Here is a 21,449-nt window from a genome sequence, read left to right on the forward strand (position 1 = left end):
GTCCGATTTTCTTGGGAGTCACTAGCCTCAGGTGGGGACGACCATATGATGTGCCAGACCACTGACCCACAGTTGTGACGGCTCTATATATTTGAGAAATGAAGTACTTCACGTAGGTCACAAGACGTCAAGACCAGGCAAAACAATGCCAATTCACAAAATCATTACAAAATCATTTATTTCTTTGTAAAATATAGAAGTCATGAATAACGACAAGATATCAAATGAAAATTTAATCAACACGGCTGGTGCAAATTCTTGGCGGCAAGTGAAAGGCTTTGGAAAACGACATATTTTGGTTCTTCTTGGATTACTGGGTTTTGCTAATGTATACGCATTGCGGGTTAATCTTAGCGTCGCTTTAGTTGTGATGGTAAATTCGACGTACTCAAATGGGAATGAAGAAACAAAAAGTCACGAATGTAGTAGTGCGGAAAGTTCGTCTTCACGCACGGTATATGTCCATAATTATTGTATTGTTAGTTACCCCTCACCTCACCCCCAGGGCCTGAGGGCCGTAGCTAGCAGCTTAATATTGGGGGGTGTATATTCGTAGATTCATCTCATGCCCGTGATTTCTTTTGTACGCTATTTATTACTGCTGTAGATCAACATGAATATATGAATATAGTTTATACCCCCCAAAATTAATTCAGTGGCGTAGAATATTTTCTTACCAATCTAGATTCCCTACCATTACCATAGGTAGGTATTCTGGGGTGTAGGGGGATAAAAATATTGCACCACCAATGAAAAGATCCCATTTCAAAGAGCTTGAAATTACATATATATAAAGTTTTTCAAAATGCATGAAATAGTGAATAAGGCATTAAATCTTTAGAATAAAGATGGAACATTTAAGTGGGATCAAGATACTCAAGGTACCTGGTACCATAAATGTATTATATAATATGGTAATGTGAAGCTACAATTGATATAATAAACATTTTCTATAAACCTTTCCCCTTTTAGCTTTCAAGCGCACAATGTGTGACAGTAGTTGATTATCAAGGTCAGTTCAGGTTGTGATTTTGCTATGTTCAGAAGCGATTTAGTTTAACAAAGAAGCAAAAAGAATTGTCAAGGTTTTCTTATGAACAAAATCGCTTCTAACCAGAGCGATATTGCAGCTCAAAGTTGCTTGATAATCAACTACCGTCATCCATTGCACGCTTGAAAGCTAGAAGGCGAAAGGTCTATTGCGGCCAAAATCATCTCATTTAATTAATTCACACATATATGTACATGTGTTTGACAGGAATAATTTTAGGATCATTTTTCTATGGCTACATTTTCACTCAGTTACCTGGAGGTTGGATAGCCACAAAGTATGGTGCTAAACGAGTGTTTTGTTTTGGTGTATTGTGGACAAGTGTCTTGACACTTTTGACACCTGTAGCTGCAAGATTTAGCCTCTATGCCTTGATAGCACTTAGAATTCTTGAAGGACTGGGTGAAGTAAGTAAAAATAACATGTCAATTTTTTTAAAAATTTTATTGGTGGATGTGGCATTCCACAGTGACAATACCATTGCTGACATACTTATATTGTATGACAATGCAAGATGTGACCTTATACTGTCACAAAATCTAGCAATGTTTTTATGCCATCACCAAGGGGGTAACATTCCCAGCAATGCATTCAATGTGGAGTTACTGGGCACCCCCATTGGAAAGAAGCAAACTGGTTCCTACCACCTACGCTGGTATGCTCTCATTTCATCTTTCTATGTTTTTTATGTCACTGTCTATGTCATGCCTTACAGAGTTCTGAATGTTTCAAAAAATGCATCTTTTTGTTTCTATGCAGGGAGTCAGATTGGAACAATTATAGCATTTCCCTTATCTGGATGGCTTTGTGCGAATGGTTTTGATGGTGGCTGGCCATCAGTATTCTATATATTTGGTAATTACAGAAACTTCCTAAAAACCAGCATGATTGTATCTTGATGCTTGGTTTTTAAAGCTGTATCCTCTGACTATGTGATTTGAAACCAACCAATAACAGAAGCACCAAATATGCTTGTTCTTCATATTTGTATTGTAGGAACATTTGGCTCTGTGTGGTTTCTCATTTGGATGTATTTTGCTCATGATACGCCAAGAGTTCATCCAACAATATCACCGGAAGAACTGGAGTATATCGAAACAACTGTTGGAGAAGAGCAAGACCATGTAACACCAAAAGATCAGGTATGAAGTTGGTAGTGATGTAAATCGATTGTATTTAAGCGAGATTTTCCTAAGACATAATGGCACCAAAAAAATCTTGCAGACATAATGTATTGAAAATGTGTTATCCTAAATGGCACTTTAACATGCCAAATGTGTTGCTGGATTGATCCTGTACTCATCTGCAGTTACCTGGATCGTTTTCATTGCCTAATTTATCTGGTTTTGCAGGGTTACAAAACGCCTTGGAAATCAATCATGACTTCTCTTCCAGTTTGGGCGATCATTGTTGCACATTTTACGAACAACTGGGGTTTCTACACCCTTCTTACAACCATGCCAACTTACTTTAAAGAAGTTCTTGGTGTCAATATTCGGGAGGTCAGAGTGTAATTTTACTTGTGCTAATCTAGTACAGTGTATTGCATTTCGCGGCTTATCTCTCTTGCTGAAACCCACCCCCGAAACGTAGGATTTAATTAAGGCTGTTTTCCACTGTCGCGTTTTTCATACGCACGTACACGCACATAAAAGTCTAAAAAAACTAAGTAAAAAATTCGAAAGAACTTAGTTTTCCGCGTAGTTTCGTATGGCATTTGTTGACAAAAATTTAAAAGCATTTAAAAAAAAACGCGATAATTGAAAGCAGCCCTGAAGCCGGTTTTCCACCAGCGATAATTTTCGCGCGAAGCGACATTTTACTTTTGTTCAAGCTCTCAACTGCAACCATCTGGAACAAATTGCTCAAATACAAAGGAATAAAGTCGCTTCGCGCGAAGAATATCGCTTGTGGAAAACCGGCTTTATGCAGCATGCTACCATGCCTGGATTTTAAGGCGGCGTGGGGTGGCGCATACATCTTCTGGAATTGTTTTGCACCTCCTCTGCAATATTCACGCCTCCTCCAAAAGTAATCAGAGGTTGACGGTTGGCAAAATTACCGAGTCACTAAATGTTCTTGCAATCAAATTTCCCTCATTTTTTAATTAAAACCTGGCCCTTGTTTGCTACATCGGTGTGCCGTACACTGTGCGTCACAAATATAATGACCGCTTTTTTCTTCAGAACGGTCTTATTTCTGCTATTCCGTATATCTGTAACTTCTTTGCCATTGTAATTGCTGGACAAATTTCGGATTATGCTCGCTGCAAGAGACTTTATTCAACTGAAGTAGTTCGAAAAATTGCCAACTCGACAGGTAAATATAAATCTTGTGATAGAGTGACGTTTTAGAAAACAGTTTATACAGTATATTGCTTATAATTTGTTTGAGAAATTATACGGTATAGTTATAGTGATTGACTTGAACGTCACCTGTGGCTGTGTTGGGTAGGTGAGATATTAAAGATAGCCATCATTTTTAATCCCAAATCGTCTGAGATTTACTTTGGAAACTCTGTCATTCATTCTTGTATAGGCTTCATTTTGGCGGCAAGCTCGTTGATCGGCGCTAGTTTCGTTAGATGTCATCAGACGGCTTTGGCTGTGTTTCTTTTATCTCTTTCATTGATTGGTAGTGGAATTTCTCAATCTGGACATGCCATTAATCACTTAGATATCGGTGCTAGATATGCTGGTGTACTCCTGGCAATAACAAACACAGTAGCAACAATACCAGGAATCGTTTCACCCTATTTAGTTGGTATATTTGACTAACAATAAGGTAAATGTAGGTAGACTGTATTTACTGAATTTCACTATATTCACTCGAAAGGGTTAGTTACATAAAGACGTACATATATGTAGTTGAAATATGCATGGCAATAATTTCATGCCCAGAATCCACGAATTTATTCCTTAATCGATTTCGTCAGGGTTAGTAGTCGGATAAGGTTAGTAGTCGGTTGGGCGAGGTATATATTCGAAAATTCTGGACATAGAATTACCAAATAGGGTTTTTGCAGCCTAAAATGAGGAAGGTGCAAAAGGACAAAGGGAGGAAAACAGTGCCAAAATTTCTCTGCCAGACCCGTCAGTGTCGAGTCGCGGACGACCTCAACTATCTTTCATTTCATCTTCTCTTAATTCTTACAGCCCACGCGTCATCAATGGCAGACTGTGTTCTACATTGCCGCTTTTGTCTACGCTTTCGGATTGTTTTTCTTTCTCTTTTTTGGAAGTGGAACAGAACAGAAATGGAACAGACCTGAGCATGAGCATCCTGGTTGGAAAATTAACGAGAATGAATCTTGTGAGAATCCTAGTTGTAAATTATTAGTTGATGGAACAGAAAATCATCAAAAATGCAGCCATTGAATCTTCATACTTTTTAAAAATTGTAATTAAACACTTCAATTTTTAGAGTGAAGTGACAGTAAACAAAAAAATTTCAACATCTTTATATTGTATAATATAAAGAAAATGCGCTGTTTGCTATTATTTTACAATATTCATTTATTATTATTAATTTTTTTAACTAAATCAAATGGCAACAAGGAATGCCTCTTAGTAATGCTTTTTCTATTAAATTCGTGTAGTTATGTACGTTTGGAATAAAAAAAATGTATATATAATTTTATGAAACTTTAATATACTATAATTCGAAATTTTTGGTGTTTTTCCACTTATTCTCTGGCTATTTTGGTGTATATATAGTACCCCACACTAGATAAGTGGTAAAGGAGATATTCATGATTTCATGTATAATCTTTTTTAAAATTACGTGGATTCTACAGTGGCGTAGCCAGCCCGACAATTTAGTCATGCTATGCTAATATTTTGGTGTTCATTGACTGTGAAAACAATGAATTTCTAAAGAAATAAAAATAATGATAATAACATAAAATTTGCATAGCATGACTAAATCGTCAGGCTGGCTACGCCACTGGGATTCTAGGCTCTCTTTGACAGTTGATAGAAGCGACGTACCGATGAAATCGTCGCCTTTGAAGATTTTTGTGCGCAAACTCTTCTTTTGGCAAAAATGGTTCCCATAACAATTCTTAACGAAATGCCTATGAATTATCGAAAAACCACGTGTCCACGTCGAAACGACACCAGAGATGTTGTAAGACGATGCGCAGAAATGTTTGTTCTGAAGCATATGAAGATGTGCATATCAATTATCCTTAAAGTGCCAGCGATTATTTTGGTCAGCGCAGGCAAATTTCCCAGCTGTTGGACATTATATATTCAGTCAATTTATCTAGATTATATGCTTTGCAAGCTTAGCTACAAGTTTTCGCTAAATGCAGACTGTAATAGCGCGTACATTACAACATCAGTTTCGATGTTTGTATAACAACACACGGCGTTGCTTGGCGCTGTCTGTTTCCGAAAATACAGCACAAAATGTCTACAAAAATGAAGACGAATGTTTGTCAATCAAGTGGAACGATGGCAGTATTGACAAATATCCATATATTTATCTGCGTGAGAATTGCCGTTGTCCAGTATGTTATAAAGATGAAAGAAAATCGCGTACGATGTTTTCCCCAAAAGTCGTTGATCTCGATATTACAGCAGAGTATGCAAACTGGAATGCTGAACAAAATCTGCTTGAAGTGAAATGGGAGGATGGTCATACCAGCAATTATTCATCTGACTGGTTAAAATATTTGAGGTATGCTATCAGTGTGAGTGATAAAACAAGTGTGCAGAATTACACACCAAGGCGATGTGGAAATGGCGAAGACGACGTAAAATGGCCAATGATGCCATTTATGGACGTCTCACTGACAAACAATCTTTTTGATTGACGATCCCGTCCTAGACTAAATAATATTTGTCTCTCCGGCCCTCCGCTGTGGTGTGTAGTTCGAGCACACCTTTCTATCCTCTCTAAATATTAATCGCGCCTTGCCCTTGGTAATAGTATTATTTTTATCAATAATAATTGTAGTATATAATAAATAGAATATGGAATCTAATTTTGCATTTCTATAGTGGCAATTGCAGATGATATACTTTCTTCGCAGTGGATTATATTAAACGCGCGATAAAATAGCCTTAAACGTTTATCTATGGTTTACCCGTACCCGTTTACAGTTACAACAAAGTATTAGGTTATAACTTATGGTAATAATTGATAAACCTCATTACCCTTCATTATATATCATCTCGAATTGCAAATTACAAAGACCCTGTGGACTTATTGTAGTTATTTAAAATTCAAGAAGCTGTTGTCTGTGCATCTGTTGATTTAGCGTAGTGCTCATGAATACAAATTAACACAATAGGATAATTTCTAGTGTCGCTTTTTTCGGGGACTACACTGTATGTCAAGCCTAGCGAGTTATCGATGTTAAAGGAATTGATGCGAGGAATTGATGTTGTAATGATAATTTCAAGTGTAAATGCATGCAATAGAATATTAATATTATTGTTGTGTAAAAATCAGACCGAGGGCTAATAGCATTTCAACGTTAAGGTCGACACAGACCGGACTTTTCAGTTTTTAGAAGCACATAGATTGATTTCTGGAAGCAAAATTTGGAATCTATGGACGCCAGAGCAGTCAAAATGTATTATTGTTAAGAAATCTACGAGAATATTATGATAGTTTAAAATTTATTTCCTTTTGGAAAATCAAAAACTTTGGAAAATCAAAACCTCTCAAAATCAAAATCGCGCCGCGTTGCCAAATCACGTCCGGTCTGTGTGGGCCTTTAAGCTTGAACACGTTCAACGTTTATAGTGATAAAGTCATAAAATTTAAACCGTATTTGTATAACAGAAAGAATTATATATCGAAACCGAGAGCTTACTTTTAATATTAATAAATGTAAAGGTCGACACAGACCGGATGCGATAATTTCGTTAACGCGACGCGAATTTTCCATTTTCAAATGGGTACCAGACTAGTCAATATGCCCTGTCATTCAGTAATTATCAAGAATATCACAACACTTTCAAAATTAGCAAAACTATAGCAAATTTCAAAATTTTCAAAACTGAAAACGTAATAATCGCGTCGCGTGGGCAAATCGCGTCCTGTGTCTGTTCTGTTGGCCTTAAGTCAAGAAACCGATCTACCGAAACTTGCACTTACATAAACATCAGTCTGGAAAAAAGGATCCCCACATAGGCGCGTAATCCGGTTTTCCTTTGTCAGGACTTGCGCATTATCAAAAACTGTGAATCTAATTGTGTTTACCGGAATTTGGCATAAATACACCGGTAACACAGCTGTTATACTTGGCTATTTTATTGCATTCTGCAATTTTTTATCGGCAGGTATCGCCCACTTGTTGAAGAGCAGTCACCTAGTTTGATAAAGAAAGGCATTCAGTTATGGGGTGAAGAAATGTCTGAAAAGAGCAACCTACCTGTATTTCAGTTCGATGAGTTGATGGCGGATGATGAAGTGCTTTACAAGTGGATGGTTGCCATAGCTACTCAGACTGGAATTGCTAAGATTGAAAATGCGCCTAAAGAGGCAGGCCATATAAGGAAAATGGGGGAAAGAGTTGGCTATCTTGTGCAATCTACTTTCGGGTAACTTCGGTAACTTTTTTTGAAAAGAGAACTATCTATTTTTGAAATGCCCTGGTCGACTTGTAGTGGTGTTCCTGACAAACTAAGCGAAAAACACGTTCTTTTAAACATAATCCATGGTATTACGTATTCTGAAAGTGTACATATCATTTGAAACTGATAATTTTTTTAGAGTCGTTTCTCAGGTAAAAGCATTTAGCGGAGACGCAACACATGAAACTGGGTACACTTATTCTGAATTGCCTCTGCATGCGGATTTTTCATTCCAAAACACTGCACCTGGAGTAAGTTTGATAAACTCTGACCTTTTAACTGTAGCATTTTAGCTTTTCAGCCCCAAGGCTGTATTAGTGCCCTGTTGTTACACAGTGCAATTTTTCTTTCATGCACTGTTTCTTTATTTTTTTCAGTTCTAACTTGCAATTCTTCTTTTGGGAGATGAAAATTTAGCAACAACGAAATTTGTGTTTTCTTCTAATGTTTTCTTATACATTTATTTCAGAAACTATAATATTCACTAATTTATATCTCTCAAAAGTAGAATTGCATTACAAGTTGCAGGAAAAATTTTATCAGGTACTATACGGCCCTGTAGGTTGCAATACTTCACTGTGTTACGCAAACCAAAGGTGAGGGTGGTGCCAGTTTACTCGTAGACGCTTTCCATGCTGCAAACCTTCTCTACGAGGAAGATCCAGAAGCATTTGAGATCCTAGTGGACACACCACTGGTATTTAAAAACTTCACAAAGACTCCCGCTGGCAAAATCTACGCCGTATCTCGACGTCCTATTCTCAGGCTAGTAAAGTAATATTGAATACTTCGCCTTCGGCTCAGTGAATATAGGCTTGTAATCACCGAGCCTGATGCAACTACTTGTTTTAGTATAAATTTAGAGGCGTTTACAAATAAGAATCAACACAAATTCATAAAAAATTATAATTACTTCAAGCATCAAAAAGCTATAGGCACTGACCAGCCGGCTATCACTTCAGAGACAGTGAATTTTGACCAATTACAATGCAGGAAAATCAATAGTCACCTCGAAATTTATACTAATCATTATTAGACAACTTCTTGCAGGGCCGCCGAGAGGGGCAGGGAGGCATTTTGCCCCAGGCCCCAAACCTGAAGGGGCCCCCGACTTAAGAAAGAACCTAAAATTAAAGCACCTTAAAAAATGTTGGGCTCGGTGTATTATTCGCACACTAGTCGAAAGTACGAGTGACAGTCATTATTTAAATTTCTAAGATGTGTTGATATTGTTTATAAAAAAAGTTTGTTTGTAAAGCTTTTGCACCACGCTTTGAAGTACTTAATGCCTTGCAGATATTTAAAACCATAGGGCCCCGGGAAAATTTTTTGCCATTTTCCGGCGGACTTGACCATGGTCGAATACGCCATTTTTGGCGGACTCGACCATGGTCAAATACGCAGTTTTCCAGTACACTCGACCATGGTCGAATACGCCGTTTTCGGGCACACTCGACCATGGTAGAATACGCCGTTTTCCGGCGGACTCTACCATGGTCGAATACGCCGTTTTCCAGTACTCGACCATGGTCGAATACGCCGTTTTCCGGTACACTCGACCATGGTCGAATACGCCGTTTTCCGGTACATTCGACCAGGGTCGAATGCGCCGTTTTTGGGTAGACTCGACCATGGTAGAATACGCCATTTTTGGCTGGCTTGACCATGGTCGAATACGCCGTTTTCCGGCGGACTCGACCATGGTCGAATACGCCGTTTTCCGACGAAAAAAGTTTGTTTGTAAAACTTTTGCACAACGCTTTGAAGTACTTTATGCCTCGCAGATATTTAAAACCATGACGTCATAGGGCCGGGCTTGCCCCGGGCCCCACAATTTCTCTGGGCGGCCCTGACTGCTTGCATTAAACGAGCTGACAGAAAACACTCACCCCTCCCCACGCAACCCCACGTAAACCTTGTTCACAAATCTAAAGACAATTTACTATACCTTAAATTGAACGCATGTTTCAAGTCGATATTCAGTAAAGCTTTGTGTGAATTATCAGAGGTGCAAAAAAGCTGCGGGTACGCGGGTGCCACCCGTGAGGAAGGTTTCTCTCAATGTGGTTTGTGAGGAAGTTTCAAAGTTGAACACTCTAATTGATCACATGCATGTACCAAAAAACCAAATATTTCTTTATGCTGGTTGCTTCTTGAGTCAGTGACGTAACGTCATTATATATATATATATATATATATATATATATATATATATATATATATTTATATATATATATATATATATATATATATATATATATATATATATATATATATATATATGCTGAATTCTTAGGCACTTTTTCGCTATATATATATAAACCTTTGGATTTGCTGTTGCATTTCACAAGGCATATTCTTTCTTTTTCGATAGTGTGGACTTTGAAAAGAAATTGAATCAGGTGTGTTACGGCGATGAATTTCGCGACAATCACATGCCGCGAGAGCCCGAGCGTATGAAGTCATTCTATAAAGCTTACTTTCGTTTCTCCGAATTGCTGGACGACAAGAGAACCTCGTTTTGGTATAAAATGAAGTCGGGGGACATCATTACAGTCAACAATCATCGAGTTCTACATGGAAGATCTGCATACCAGCCGGATGGCGAACACGCGAGAATTCTTGAGACCGCGTTTTTTGATTGGGATTGTTTCCACTCTAAAATTCGAATCCTTTCTGAGAAAATTGGAGTAAAATCACCCGTTGACTAGAAATGCAAAAATATATGCTATTATCAATCAGTAAAAAAATAATCATATAATCCAACGAAATGTGCATAAATAAGTTATGCGATCGTTTCTTGCTATATCACATAAAGCACACATTTCAACGTGATGCAGCGATTCTGTTTTAGAGGCTGCATGATTAAATATCATAAATCGTTGTATCCTGAACTGGTTATCGCCTGAAGTCAAAGACAGCAACTAAAGCAAATTGTTAAGAAGGAATTAGATTTTAGTTCATAAAGACAAAAGAACCAAAAAAATAGACAATTTAGAATAATTATTTTATATTGTGGGGGTTAGTAACTCTTGTAGTTGATAGGATTATCGTATAATGAAGAATAAACGAATTTTTAGATAAAACGGATTAAGATGTTTGGTACAAATTCTGGTGGCATGAAATGGTTTGTTAATGATAGAAATATCGGATAAGGAGAAAGAAGAAACGGTCTTTGGGGGCTGTCGAATGGCGTAAACAAATCGGACAAGACATTGCTTCAGTAAAGGTGTATCTTTTAACTATGTTTATAAGCGCCCGGTAGTCGCCGATAAACAAAGATTAGCAGATAAAACCGACAAAATCGAACTAAATCGGGCGTAAAAACCAAACGTGAAGTCCTCGTACGAAAGCGATCGAAAAATGGAACACATAACCATACCGAAGTTTGACGGCGACAAAACAAAATTTGAATATTTTTGGGCGGCATTTACAACAATTGGTGATGAATCAAGTGAACCGTCGAAGTATAAGATGATTCGAATAAAGTCAAATTTGATTGGCAAGGCGGCTGGATGCATCGAAAAGCTTGGATATTCAAATGAGGCTTATGAAGAAGCGAAGAAGACTTTGCAAAGAAACTTTGGCGGCCAGCGGCTTCAAATTTAAAATTATGGTCTATTACACTATGGTTACACTATGGACTCACACTATGGTCTGCGCGCTATATATTCCAACAAATTTATGATATTCGTAGAGATTGGTAGCGTCGCAAACACGAGAAATGTACTTCATTCAAAAATTCAACTAGGAACTAGGTTATGCTATAAACAGCCTTCGCACAGGACGCTTCATAGAGAATTCCCTAAACAGCCTTGTAGAGAATTCCCGTGGGAACGAGATTGGCAACCCGAACACCGAGATCCTGCTTGTGACAAGAATACTACTTCGATTTTGCTATGCGCGTTGCATTGTGATAGTAGCTCTTATACATTCTTTCGCTTGTACCTGCATGCAATGCAGTCATATAATGACGGCATATTTTGAACATAAACGAAACGAAATACTTTTCATCACTTTGGGATTTGCTCTCCGCCTGGGTCATATTTCCTAGGAAATTGGCCCCCTTTTCGGAAATTTGACCCCCTCGAAAGCATATACTTCATCGTTTCGAAAAGAGCTCGAAAATCACGAAGCTTCTTCTAAAAGCAAGATCGTAAAAGTTCGTTTGTACTTCATACTTAGTTTGCATCATTTCTTTGTGTGAAAACTTTTCATCGCGGCGAAGAGCTAATACGTTCAAGGAATGCGTGCTGTGCTATTCTGTGTGCTAATGTTTATACTTTTATTACCGGATTGCTTCCGGAGTGGGTCAAATTTTGTAGCTATTGAAAGGCAGTAAAAAAATTTTGCTGTCAGAGATCGAAATATAACTATTGCCATCTAATAACTATTGGCAACTTTAGCTATAACTATAACTTTAAAGGCAAACAAAGATATCGTGACAAGCGAATCCGGTGACACACACTTTACTACTATATTACTAGAATTACTGATTTGTAAAGGACCTAAAATAATAAATGCTTAGCTTTGAACCAAGGATAGAAAGCGCAAATTGGAATTTCCAAAATATTACCAGTTATTTTTTTAGGCTTATAAATTCAGTGGCATAGTTCAGTATAACAACCATGGATTGTAACATTAGACTCTTGTCGAGATCTTTTATCAAAAAACGACATTAAATAAATCAATCAATCAATAAGTGGTTATTTCCTGACCTTTCCTATGCATTTTACTGATTTTAGCTGCTTACAAAAAAATTCGCTAAATTTCTGGGAAAACATATCTCCTATTGTTGACAGTTCGGAAATTTGATCCCTTGTTCTGGAAAACACTCTCGCAATATATATAACACGGAACTCGCAGAGCTTCTTCAAAACCAAAGTCCTGAAAGGGAGTTGTTGGTATTTATAGTTTGCATCATTTGTATGGAAATTTTTAATCGGGATCAAGAGTTAAAAGCCTGAAGGAACGCGTAAAATGATGTGCTAGTGTGCTACTGAAGTCACGCCAACAACATCACACATTTAAGAAATAGAAAACATTTTCCGTGTTTCTATACAGTTTTAGTATACACCAGACTATTGTCTGTTACAAATCCTACATTCTGATTGGCTACTCAACCATTGTCTATTCGTGATGGTGAACGTTTGGGAAAAATTCGCTCGCGCGACCGTATAAAATTGAATTAAATTATTTTTCGGTGTAATTGCGGTAGTTCGATTATTTTCTCGAAAGGGTGTATACTGAAACAATTATACAACTCACCTTCGTTGTCTATGAACGAATAGACTATTCGCTCATAGTCAGCTCGGACTCGTTGTCTAATTGTTAAATAGAAACACGTTTCTCGACCAATCAGCACGCGCGTACTATAAATGTTATGCTATAAAAAATCATAACTCAGGCTTCCTCAGCGTTAAATTACACAAAACGATTTTCACAATTAGGAACTTGTGACTTAAGATTATAAGATATGACCTAAAAAAGACCTAAAAAAATTCAGTAACCTTGGTATAAAACACACTTTAGCAGATTATGACGTATATCATAACATTGGATTTAGTGGAAAGCTTTGATCAAAAAATAATATTAAATCAATAAAGCCGATACAATTCTACCCCAAGTACCCAAGGAACGTGGGTTTTCCTTCTGGAATGTGATCCACTGGGTGACACTTGTTTGGACACTTGTTTCGATTAAGGCATGCATCAACTTGCTCTTGGGGGTTTTGTGTATGGTACCTATATCTGTGGAAATTTCCGAGGAATTATAGCCTGCGGGGCCCAAATTTTCGGGGGACACCCCGTGTGACACCTGCAGGCCAGCAATTGCGTGACGGTCACGCGTTAGTCGCGCGTCAGCTATATTTTACTTATTTTGTGTTGGACCGTGGACGCTGCTGGCGCAAATAATCTACTTCATGTCCTATAAATCGTTGTCTTTGGTGCGCGTGTAAACCAAAGTGAGTTAAATTTATAGTTATATTCAGTTCTTTCGTTAATTTAGAGCACTAAGTTCGTCACCAAGACTTTAATTTCCACAGTACGAACACTAGCCCGTTTAGCTTAAACGGTGGTTAAGTTCAAAATAGAAAGCAAGTCTATGGTTTTATTCAAGAAGCAAACTAAATGTTTTTAACCCTAATACTGAAAAATACTGTTTACAACTACATCAGTTCAGTGCATAATATTCAATATTCAAGTTGACTCATTTAAGATAGATGTAAGAGTGTTATTTAAATTTGACTTATCCGCCGTTTAAACTAAATGGGCTTGTTTGTGTTTGAGTCCATTGATGCCTGAACCACGGGCGCAGCTGGTGCAGTTGCGCCCGTTGCCTTTCGTTTTTACAACTTCACGGGTGCACAACTTGGGTGCAATTGCGCTTTTGCAATAACTAAGTACGTTGTAGTGCGCATTATTTGGCCATCTTTGCTCCTTTCGGTCAGTGAACATATGCCCTTTTCATAAGAAACTGCACCCTTTGTCCTGTATAACTTCCGGCATCCCTGCATGTGTTTAAATATGTACCCTGTACAGTTCATCTCCTCGAGTTTGAAATGTAGATATCGATTGTGAGTTTTTGTCAGAGATGTTTGATCCTTTTGGCGATTACGGATGGTTTCACCATGCAATTTAACAGGAATTACATCGTGCGAAAGTAAATTTATGCATTTATCGCCATAGGCAGCCATTAATTTTGTAATATTTAAGACTTATTGACTGATCCCGAGGCCCGAGGGAAGCATCATGTTTCGTAGAGCCTCGACCACCATGTTTACTTCGCCTTCGGCGAACTCGACAAGATCGGTCTTTTCATTTTAAGAATTCCCCAGCTGAGAATTGGACGACTTGCGCTGTAGACTAATTTCTTACGTACTAAAATTAGTGAAACTGCCAAGTTTGGCTGCGAGTTGTTGTAAATTAATATTACGGAAAATATAGGCATGCAAAGCCCACGAATTTTGTATACGTAATTTCCGCACGTAATACAAAAGTATACAAAATTTGCCAACTTCGCATGGCTATACTTTCCGTATTTTACAAAATTTTGCAACCAAACTTCGCATTTGCACTAATTTAAGTAAGATCTTTCTAGCTGCGATGATTTATTTTCATCTAGTTACTTCGATCAAAAATTTGTCTAAAGCGCGAGTCGTCCATTCAAAGTTCATAATTCGCGTGATGGGACGTGGCATCACGACTTCCGGTTTTATTAACTCCCGGGTGGCGGAGCCAGTTGTATCTAGCTTCCTCCGCAGGCATATCTTATGTATTAAATTATATTAGGTTATTACTCCGGCGTCAGCGACGGAGTTGAAAATTCGCCTTGGTTTTGTTTTTTTTTTTTTGTTTTTTTATTTTTCGTCGTCGCAAGTCTGTAATGGCGCGAAATATACTAGTATTTAAAATGTGTATGTGACCGTATTTATCTACGTCCCAGTCTTATCTCCCAAGAGTTGTGGTGCACAGCTTTGGCTAATTTTCCAATGCGCGATTCGATTTCGCTCGCATGATACGGCAATTCCTGCAAGAGGAACAAATAAACCGTTCTTTTCATGCTGTTCGATTAGGTTTAGATTATGTATGCGAAACAATACGCGAACTGTATTGTTTATGTTCAGAAGCTCTAAATTGAAGACTGGCATGTGCGCCGGAGTTAACGCCAGAACGGCGTCTTGTTAGGCATGGGTTAACAGTGTCATGGAAGGCGTGGAAAGGTTGTATCAAGCCCGTTTAGCTTAAACGGTGGATAAGGTCAAAATAGAAAGCAAGTCTTTGCGGTAAACAATCGTCTTCCTAACGAAGGCCCTCCAGTCGAAACGTCGAGAAGTGTTTTTATCTATTTTGGTAGTTGTTATACCACATTTGATGATAGTTAAATATATTAACTTTTTTGCATACAACTACAAAGTCATGCAAAAATTATACAATGCTCTGCCATTAAATTTAAGATTAGTGGGAACTCTGAAAAAATTTAGGAAAGGCTTGAAGGAACATTTCAACTCTATCAATGAAATTTGTTATATTGTACTACTGATATTTTACACTTTTTAATTAGTTTATTATAATTAGAGATATAGCTAGGTTTGCAGGACAAACGTTGATAACAGTTGTCGCACTGTATTTTATTGTATAAATATTGTGTGGAAACTGAAGCTTTTATCCTGTATAAAGATTTAGAAATAATAATAATAATAATGATAATAATAATATTAAACAAACAAGAAATGCACGAATTCGTATTATTAGCCTGGTACGCATTTGATAAAAACAAAAACAAAATATTCAATTACTTAGTTTACCTAAACTGTCTGGAAACGTCTTATCAGTTATTTTCAGTAGCGATTAAATTTTTTCCTGACTTTATTTGTGCCTTATTCATTCAGAACTTCTCTGTTTTTCATCTCGTAATGGATCGTCGAATTGGATCGTCGGGAAAGTGCCGGTCCATTACGGAAAAGTGCCGGTCCGTTACGGGAAAGTGCCGGTCCATTATGGGATAAGTGCCGGTCCATTATGGGAAAGTGCCGGTCCGTTACGGGAAAATTCTTCTCAGCCAATCACTGAGCTCCATTTCACCGGAAGTGACGCGTGCCATATAATAATAACTGATTATTGACTGAACGTGAGGGCTCTGTGAAATATCAGACCGACGCTTTTTACTATGAAAAAAACCTCGGTCTGATATTTCACATTACAGATCGAACAAGCGAGGTCAATAATCTGTTTATTATATGAACTGCTGAGGACATATTCATATATTCATGTTCACTGTCCGTAAAAACAGTCCATAAATATATAAATACATAAATATATCTCCCTCCCCCAACTCGTCAAGCTGGCGACTCCATGCACTGGCTTTGTGTTTTAATCACCAGTTGATCTACAGGGATCTCATGCTCTGGTTGAAGAATGCAGTCTCTGATAGCACGTAGCTTTAACTTTCGGCGTCAGTTTCGTAGTTTGTACAACAACACACGGCGTTGCCTGGCGTCGTCGATTACCAAAAGTAAAGTGAAGGATGTTTCCATGAATACGGACGGATGTATAGAAGTCAAGTGGATCAATGGAAGTATTGATGAATATCCATATATTTACCTGCGCGAGAATTGCCGTTGTCCAGCCTGTTGTAATGACAAAAGAAAAACACGTACATTATATACGCCAAAAGAGGTTGATCTCGATGTTACAGCAGAGTTCGCTAACTGGAATACTGAGCACAATCAACTTGCAGTAAAATGGGAAGATGGTCATACCAGCAATTATTCGGTTGACTGGTTAAAACATTTGAGGTATGATTCATACAACTATTCATAGAATAAAAATTTTTTCCTGAATTTTGTCCTTTTGAGTCCTGACTCAAATCCTGCCTCGATGTTTAGGTACTGTCGAGAATTTTAAACTCGAAAATTCGAATTTGGACGCGGGATAAATCTGATGAGTTTCTGAAATATCGGGACGGAATACGGCTAAGACCAAAATGAACAAAATTATTATTGTAATGATTACGATACCCTTTATAGCATTGCCCGATCCATCATGCGATTAAATTTATGCACTATTCGGTTGATGAGTAGCTACATTCATACTTCATAGACAATACAAAAGGATTGTCTATGGTACGTTGCGCTAGATGTTGCCGTTGTATTTCCCAAACTGTCTAATAGCATTGATGCAAAGCCTGGTTCACACTTATTCTAAGAATCTGGGATTCTCTTTCTCCATCTGAAATCCGATAATTTCAGGTATCGTCCACCCGGTGAAGATCAACCTTTATCTGGTGTGATAAGGAAGGGTATTGAATTATGGGGTCCAGACATGTCTCAAGAACGGAAGTTGCCTACGTTTCAATTTGATAAGTTACTGAAGGATGATAAAGAGCTGTTTAAGTGGTTGGTGGAAATAGCAACTCGAACTGGAATAACTAAGATAGAAAATGCGCCTAGCGGGTCTGGTCATCTAGGAACTTTAGGTCATAGAGTTGGCTATCTTATGACAACGAGTTACGGGTTAGTACGATAAAAATATCATCAAGCCTATGGATCAAAGGTTTTGCCTATAATTCAAAGGTTCTGCAAACTAATACAAACAGAATTTTTTAGCAACTGTTTACAGATGCAGAAATTAAAAAGTTGCAAATGCCACATCGCTTTATTTTCAAAATATGTGCAAGAATATTTTTTCATCGTGCATGGCCGTGTAGTTGAATAGCCATGCATGCACTGGCCGATAACAAAACTGGTTGTTAGCCGTTAGGAAACTAATAGACAAGAAAGCATTGAACGATTATGTTCGCTCTCAATACGTGACGTGATAATTTTCCCTTTAAGACTAATAAGTGAAGTAAAAGCAAGCGGTGGGCAACATGAAATTAGCTATGCCCCTTCCTATTTGCCCTTCCATACTGATCTTACCTACAACCAAGTCCAAGCCGCGGTAAGTTAAGTAATTCATCTTAAAAAGAACATAACATTGTAGTTATTAAGTTATAAGTACGACAAACTAGGGCAGTGTATATTTCCCGGGAAGTTACCGCACTTTTGCATACTCCACTATGCAATGAAAATTTCGATTTCGGGTTTTTTATATTTTTTGATAATTTGTTCTTTCCCGATCATAAAGATACCAACATTATCGATAAATTTGGACTAGAAGTAAGAAAAATTCGACAAATTCGGATTAGAAGAAAAATTTAGGTTTAAAGTTGTGCTATGAAAATAAAAACTGTTGAAATTCCTCGCGCGGCGAAAAGGTCGTGATGACGTATGCAGTGTGACACAGTGCGCCCTTCCTACCCGTATTTAGAAAGGTTAGACTAGGTTACCCATGGGTAGAAATGTTGCCTGAAAGCATGATGTAAGTTTTCGGGTTGCCAATCTCATCCCTAGTTGCTAGTTGAATGTTGTTGAACCAGAAAGTACTCATGGAAAAATATTCAAATATTTGAAACAAGAGACTAACTGAAAATTGGTGTAGCCAAAAATTTGTGTTAGCCCTAGGTTAAGTTAACCGTCTTTTGAACAACTGGCCCCTGAATATTTTTTAGGTTTTGATGCTTCATTGTGTTGAACAAACGAAAGGGGAAGGTGGTGAAAATATATTAGTTGATGGCTTTCATGCAGCAAAACTCCTCTACGAGGAAGATCCAGAGTCATTTGAAATTCTTGTGAACACACCAGTGACATTCCGCAATTGCACGTCAAAAACCACTTTTGGAAAAATGCATACTCTCTCCAGTCATCATTTGATCCGGTCAGTATTGAAAAACGTGTGTTTTACCACTCTTTAACCGAAAGCGAATATTCGAATATTCGTGATTGATATTCTAAATGTTCTTGCATGTCGTTTTTGTTCCATATAGACTTGACTCGGCAAAGAAACTGAAGCAGTTGTTTTATAGTGACGAGTATCGTGACAATCAAATGCCACTGGAACCGAAGCTTATGAAATCTTTTTATAAAGCCTATTTTCGTTACTCCGAACTCATGCAGGACAAAAGAACCTCTTTTTCGTACAAAATGAAACCAGATGAAATCTTGGCAGTTAATAATGGCCGAGGTAATGCAATATATATGAGCTCCCGACTTGATTTGTCGCATGAAAAGCCCCGTATGAAATATTTTTTCCGGCTGGTAAATATTAATACTCGAGCTAAAGCGACAGTCTTAAATTCGGTCAGGTTTTTTTTGCATGCAAGACTTATTCTCTCACGCGGCCAATTTTAATTTTGGCCAATCGAAATAAATCGTAGTCGCATGTGACATATTTGTGACCGTCTTATAGGCGCACATTCTCTGTACTCGATCGAAGTAAAACAATACATATTCTGTATACTGGATCGAAGGCTCGAAGCTGAACGACGCTGCACGCATATTCTGTGTACTCAATCAACACTAAATGACGGAACGCATGTTCTGTGAACTTGATCTAAGCCAAACGACTGCACTCATTCTGCCGCGATCAAAATTAAATGTCTGTATATTCTACGCATATTGTATGTCTCGACCAAGACTATTTATAAACTTTCTCCGGCTAAAAACACAAGCAAAAACACTCCTTTAGCTCAAGTAAACGCTAGCAAACGTCTTCATTGTTATAGTTTAAAATGCTGTGAATTGAATGTCTAATTTTTTCTTTTTCTTTTTTTTAGTTATGCACGCAAGAGCCGATTATAAAGATACAAGTGATAATGTGCGACATTTAGAGCAAGGTTATTTTACCTGGGATTGTGTTGATTCCAAAATCAGAATTTTGGCTGAGAATATGGGAATACAGTCGCCAATTGATTAGACAACGGCGTGTGGATTGTAAGCAATTTAAGTAGTAGATTAGAACAATTTATAGCTAGTAGATAAACGTTTCCTCGCCCGTTTTTAATACTTAATAGCCTCTCTGAAATGTGATTATAAAGAGATTCAACTAAGGGAACATGCAGGCTCATGCAATCTAAATATAACTTCATTTTGCAATAGCATTTTAATGTATAAGCACTTGTATAATTCTGGAGGGATCAAAATTTAAAACTGTACAAAAAGCCATATTTCAATTAAGGTGCAAAAGACGCAGTGCATGGAATTTAGATATTATAATCAGTATGTCCAGTTCACGAATAACTGGGGCTTCTGGGCCATTACCTTTGGATGACCTATTTCAGCATCAACGCGGGGCTGTTAGCTCAGACCGAAAACCATCCGCACACGTGAGAAACTTGCCTCTCGAGGTGAATTCCTCACAAAAAAACTATCCGCACACGAGAGTAACTTGCTGAGCTAACAGTCATCCGTGGTCTTTAGCTCAGCTAATAGCTCAGGTGTGCGGCGCGGGCTTTACTGAGGTGCGAACGTTGTTTATCTGGCCTGGACCTGGCCTGGACCTGCATGGTCCAGGACACAAAATCCAGGAAGAGCCGCCATTACACTTTGCGCTTTGACCTGGCTTGGACAAGGTCTAGTTCTAGTGTGAACGTGGTTTATCTGGTCTAGATCTGGCCTGGGCGTGGTCTAGACCGTGAAATCCAGCGGATGTATGAAAGCCGAATAGCGCTATCCACCGGTTACAGTGAATCAATTCAACTTCAATCGCTTTAAACTGATCGTCTGTTATTTGCTATAACATTGATTAAATCTTAGTATTATTCCTAAATCGAGGATCCCTTTAACAACTGTTGTTTCCAAAGATGAATTTTATCGCTTTTCGAGCATTTTTAGAACGGTTGAAAAAATCACTATCCGGTGGATAGCGCCAGCCCCCGTACAACCGGCCCCAGGCCTACAGAAGAAGGTGTGAACGGACCCAGCTGGTAAAGGGCTGCTTTCACCTGAACAATTTTTGGGGCTTTACGTAGCTGGTAAAAAACTACGTACCTTCCTTTACCTGACCAATTTTCAACCTAATAGTATAATCTGTATAGGATCGATGCTAGTAGTTACCACTTTTCGGCGTGTTTGGAGTCTTTCCCAAGTATTTTGTCACTGAGGGCCTGTTTACATGGAGCCGAGTTACCCGGGTAACCGAGTTACTCGCCTTGCCGGGACAAAACAGTACTGTGTTTATATGGAACCGGGTAACTCGGCATTTGTTACGGTACATTGTAATTACATTACGTACCTAGTATGTAGGGCGCGAAATTTCAAAAAGGTTTTTACAATGGTGGTAAATGAAACGTAAATGCGCATGCGTGTTTGGCGAATATTCTACTCGCCTAGCCGAGTTTCCCGTTGCAAAGTGTTTACATGGTATAACCGAGTAACTCGCCTTGCCGAGAACCCGGCACAGTTTGCCGAGAACTCGTCACGCCGAGTT

At 38.2% G+C, this 21,449-nt stretch overlaps 3 protein-coding genes across 3 annotated transcripts; all 3 read left to right on the plus strand.

Annotated features, from left to right (window-relative positions):
* The first annotated feature begins 84 nt into the window (after positions 1-84).
* LOC114533550 (sialin-like) lies at positions 85-4,535 on the plus strand. Its single transcript, XM_028555082.1, is given in 11 exon segments — positions 85-454; positions 842-881; positions 1,259-1,458; positions 1,619-1,706; positions 1,811-1,906; positions 2,048-2,193; positions 2,404-2,553; positions 3,238-3,370; positions 3,590-3,816; positions 3,818-3,835; positions 4,207-4,535. Coding segments are annotated over 11 exon segments (1,572 nt in total). The 5' UTR covers positions 85-202; the 3' UTR covers positions 4,429-4,535.
* Positions 4,536-5,297: 762 nt separating this feature from the next.
* LOC114533542 (gamma-butyrobetaine dioxygenase-like) lies at positions 5,298-10,574 on the plus strand. The gene is made up of 5 exons (XM_028555075.1): positions 5,298-5,734; positions 7,348-7,608; positions 7,781-7,892; positions 8,204-8,406; positions 10,016-10,574. The coding sequence occupies exons 1-5, from the start codon at positions 5,361-5,363 to the stop codon at positions 10,350-10,352; spliced, it is 1,287 nt and encodes a 428-aa protein (XP_028410876.1). The 5' UTR covers positions 5,298-5,360; the 3' UTR covers positions 10,353-10,574.
* A 6,102-nt stretch (positions 10,575-16,676) lies between these two features.
* LOC114533500 (gamma-butyrobetaine dioxygenase-like) lies at positions 16,677-20,079 on the plus strand. The gene is made up of 6 exons (XM_028555029.1): positions 16,677-16,939; positions 17,393-17,656; positions 17,978-18,083; positions 18,694-18,899; positions 19,009-19,205; positions 19,798-20,079. The coding sequence occupies exons 1-6, from the start codon at positions 16,677-16,679 to the stop codon at positions 19,935-19,937; spliced, it is 1,176 nt and encodes a 391-aa protein (XP_028410830.1). The 3' UTR covers positions 19,938-20,079.
* Positions 20,080-21,449: the final 1,370 nt, after the last annotated feature.

This window comes from Dendronephthya gigantea, unplaced genomic scaffold (assembly GCF_004324835.1).
Source record: "Dendronephthya gigantea isolate DGI-Jeju-01 unplaced genomic scaffold, DenGig_1.0 000092F, whole genome shotgun sequence".
Classification (NCBI taxonomy): Eukaryota; Metazoa; Cnidaria; class Anthozoa; order Malacalcyonacea; family Nephtheidae; genus Dendronephthya; species Dendronephthya gigantea.

Bases quoted from the DNA above. Each gene is read 5' to 3' on its own strand.
- LOC114533542 (XM_028555075.1), top strand. From the start codon at position 5,361: ATGCAGACTGTAATAGCGCGTACATTACAACATCAGTTTCGATGTTTG. The intron at 5,735-7,347 runs GTATGCTATCAG...TTTTATCGGCAG, and splicing joins GACTGGTTAAAATATTTGAG to GTATCGCCCACTTGTTGAAG. The intron at 8,407-10,015 runs GCTAGTAAAGTA...CTTTTTCGATAG, and splicing joins TCTCGACGTCCTATTCTCAG to TGTGGACTTTGAAAAGAAAT.
- LOC114533500 (XM_028555029.1), top strand. From the start codon at position 16,677: ATGAATACGGACGGATGTATAGAAGTCAAGTGGATCAATGGAAGTATT. The intron at 18,084-18,693 runs GTAAGTTAAGTA...AATATTTTTTAG, and splicing joins ACAACCAAGTCCAAGCCGCG to GTTTTGATGCTTCATTGTGT. The intron at 19,206-19,797 runs GTAATGCAATAT...TCTTTTTTTTAG, and splicing joins GGCAGTTAATAATGGCCGAG to TTATGCACGCAAGAGCCGAT.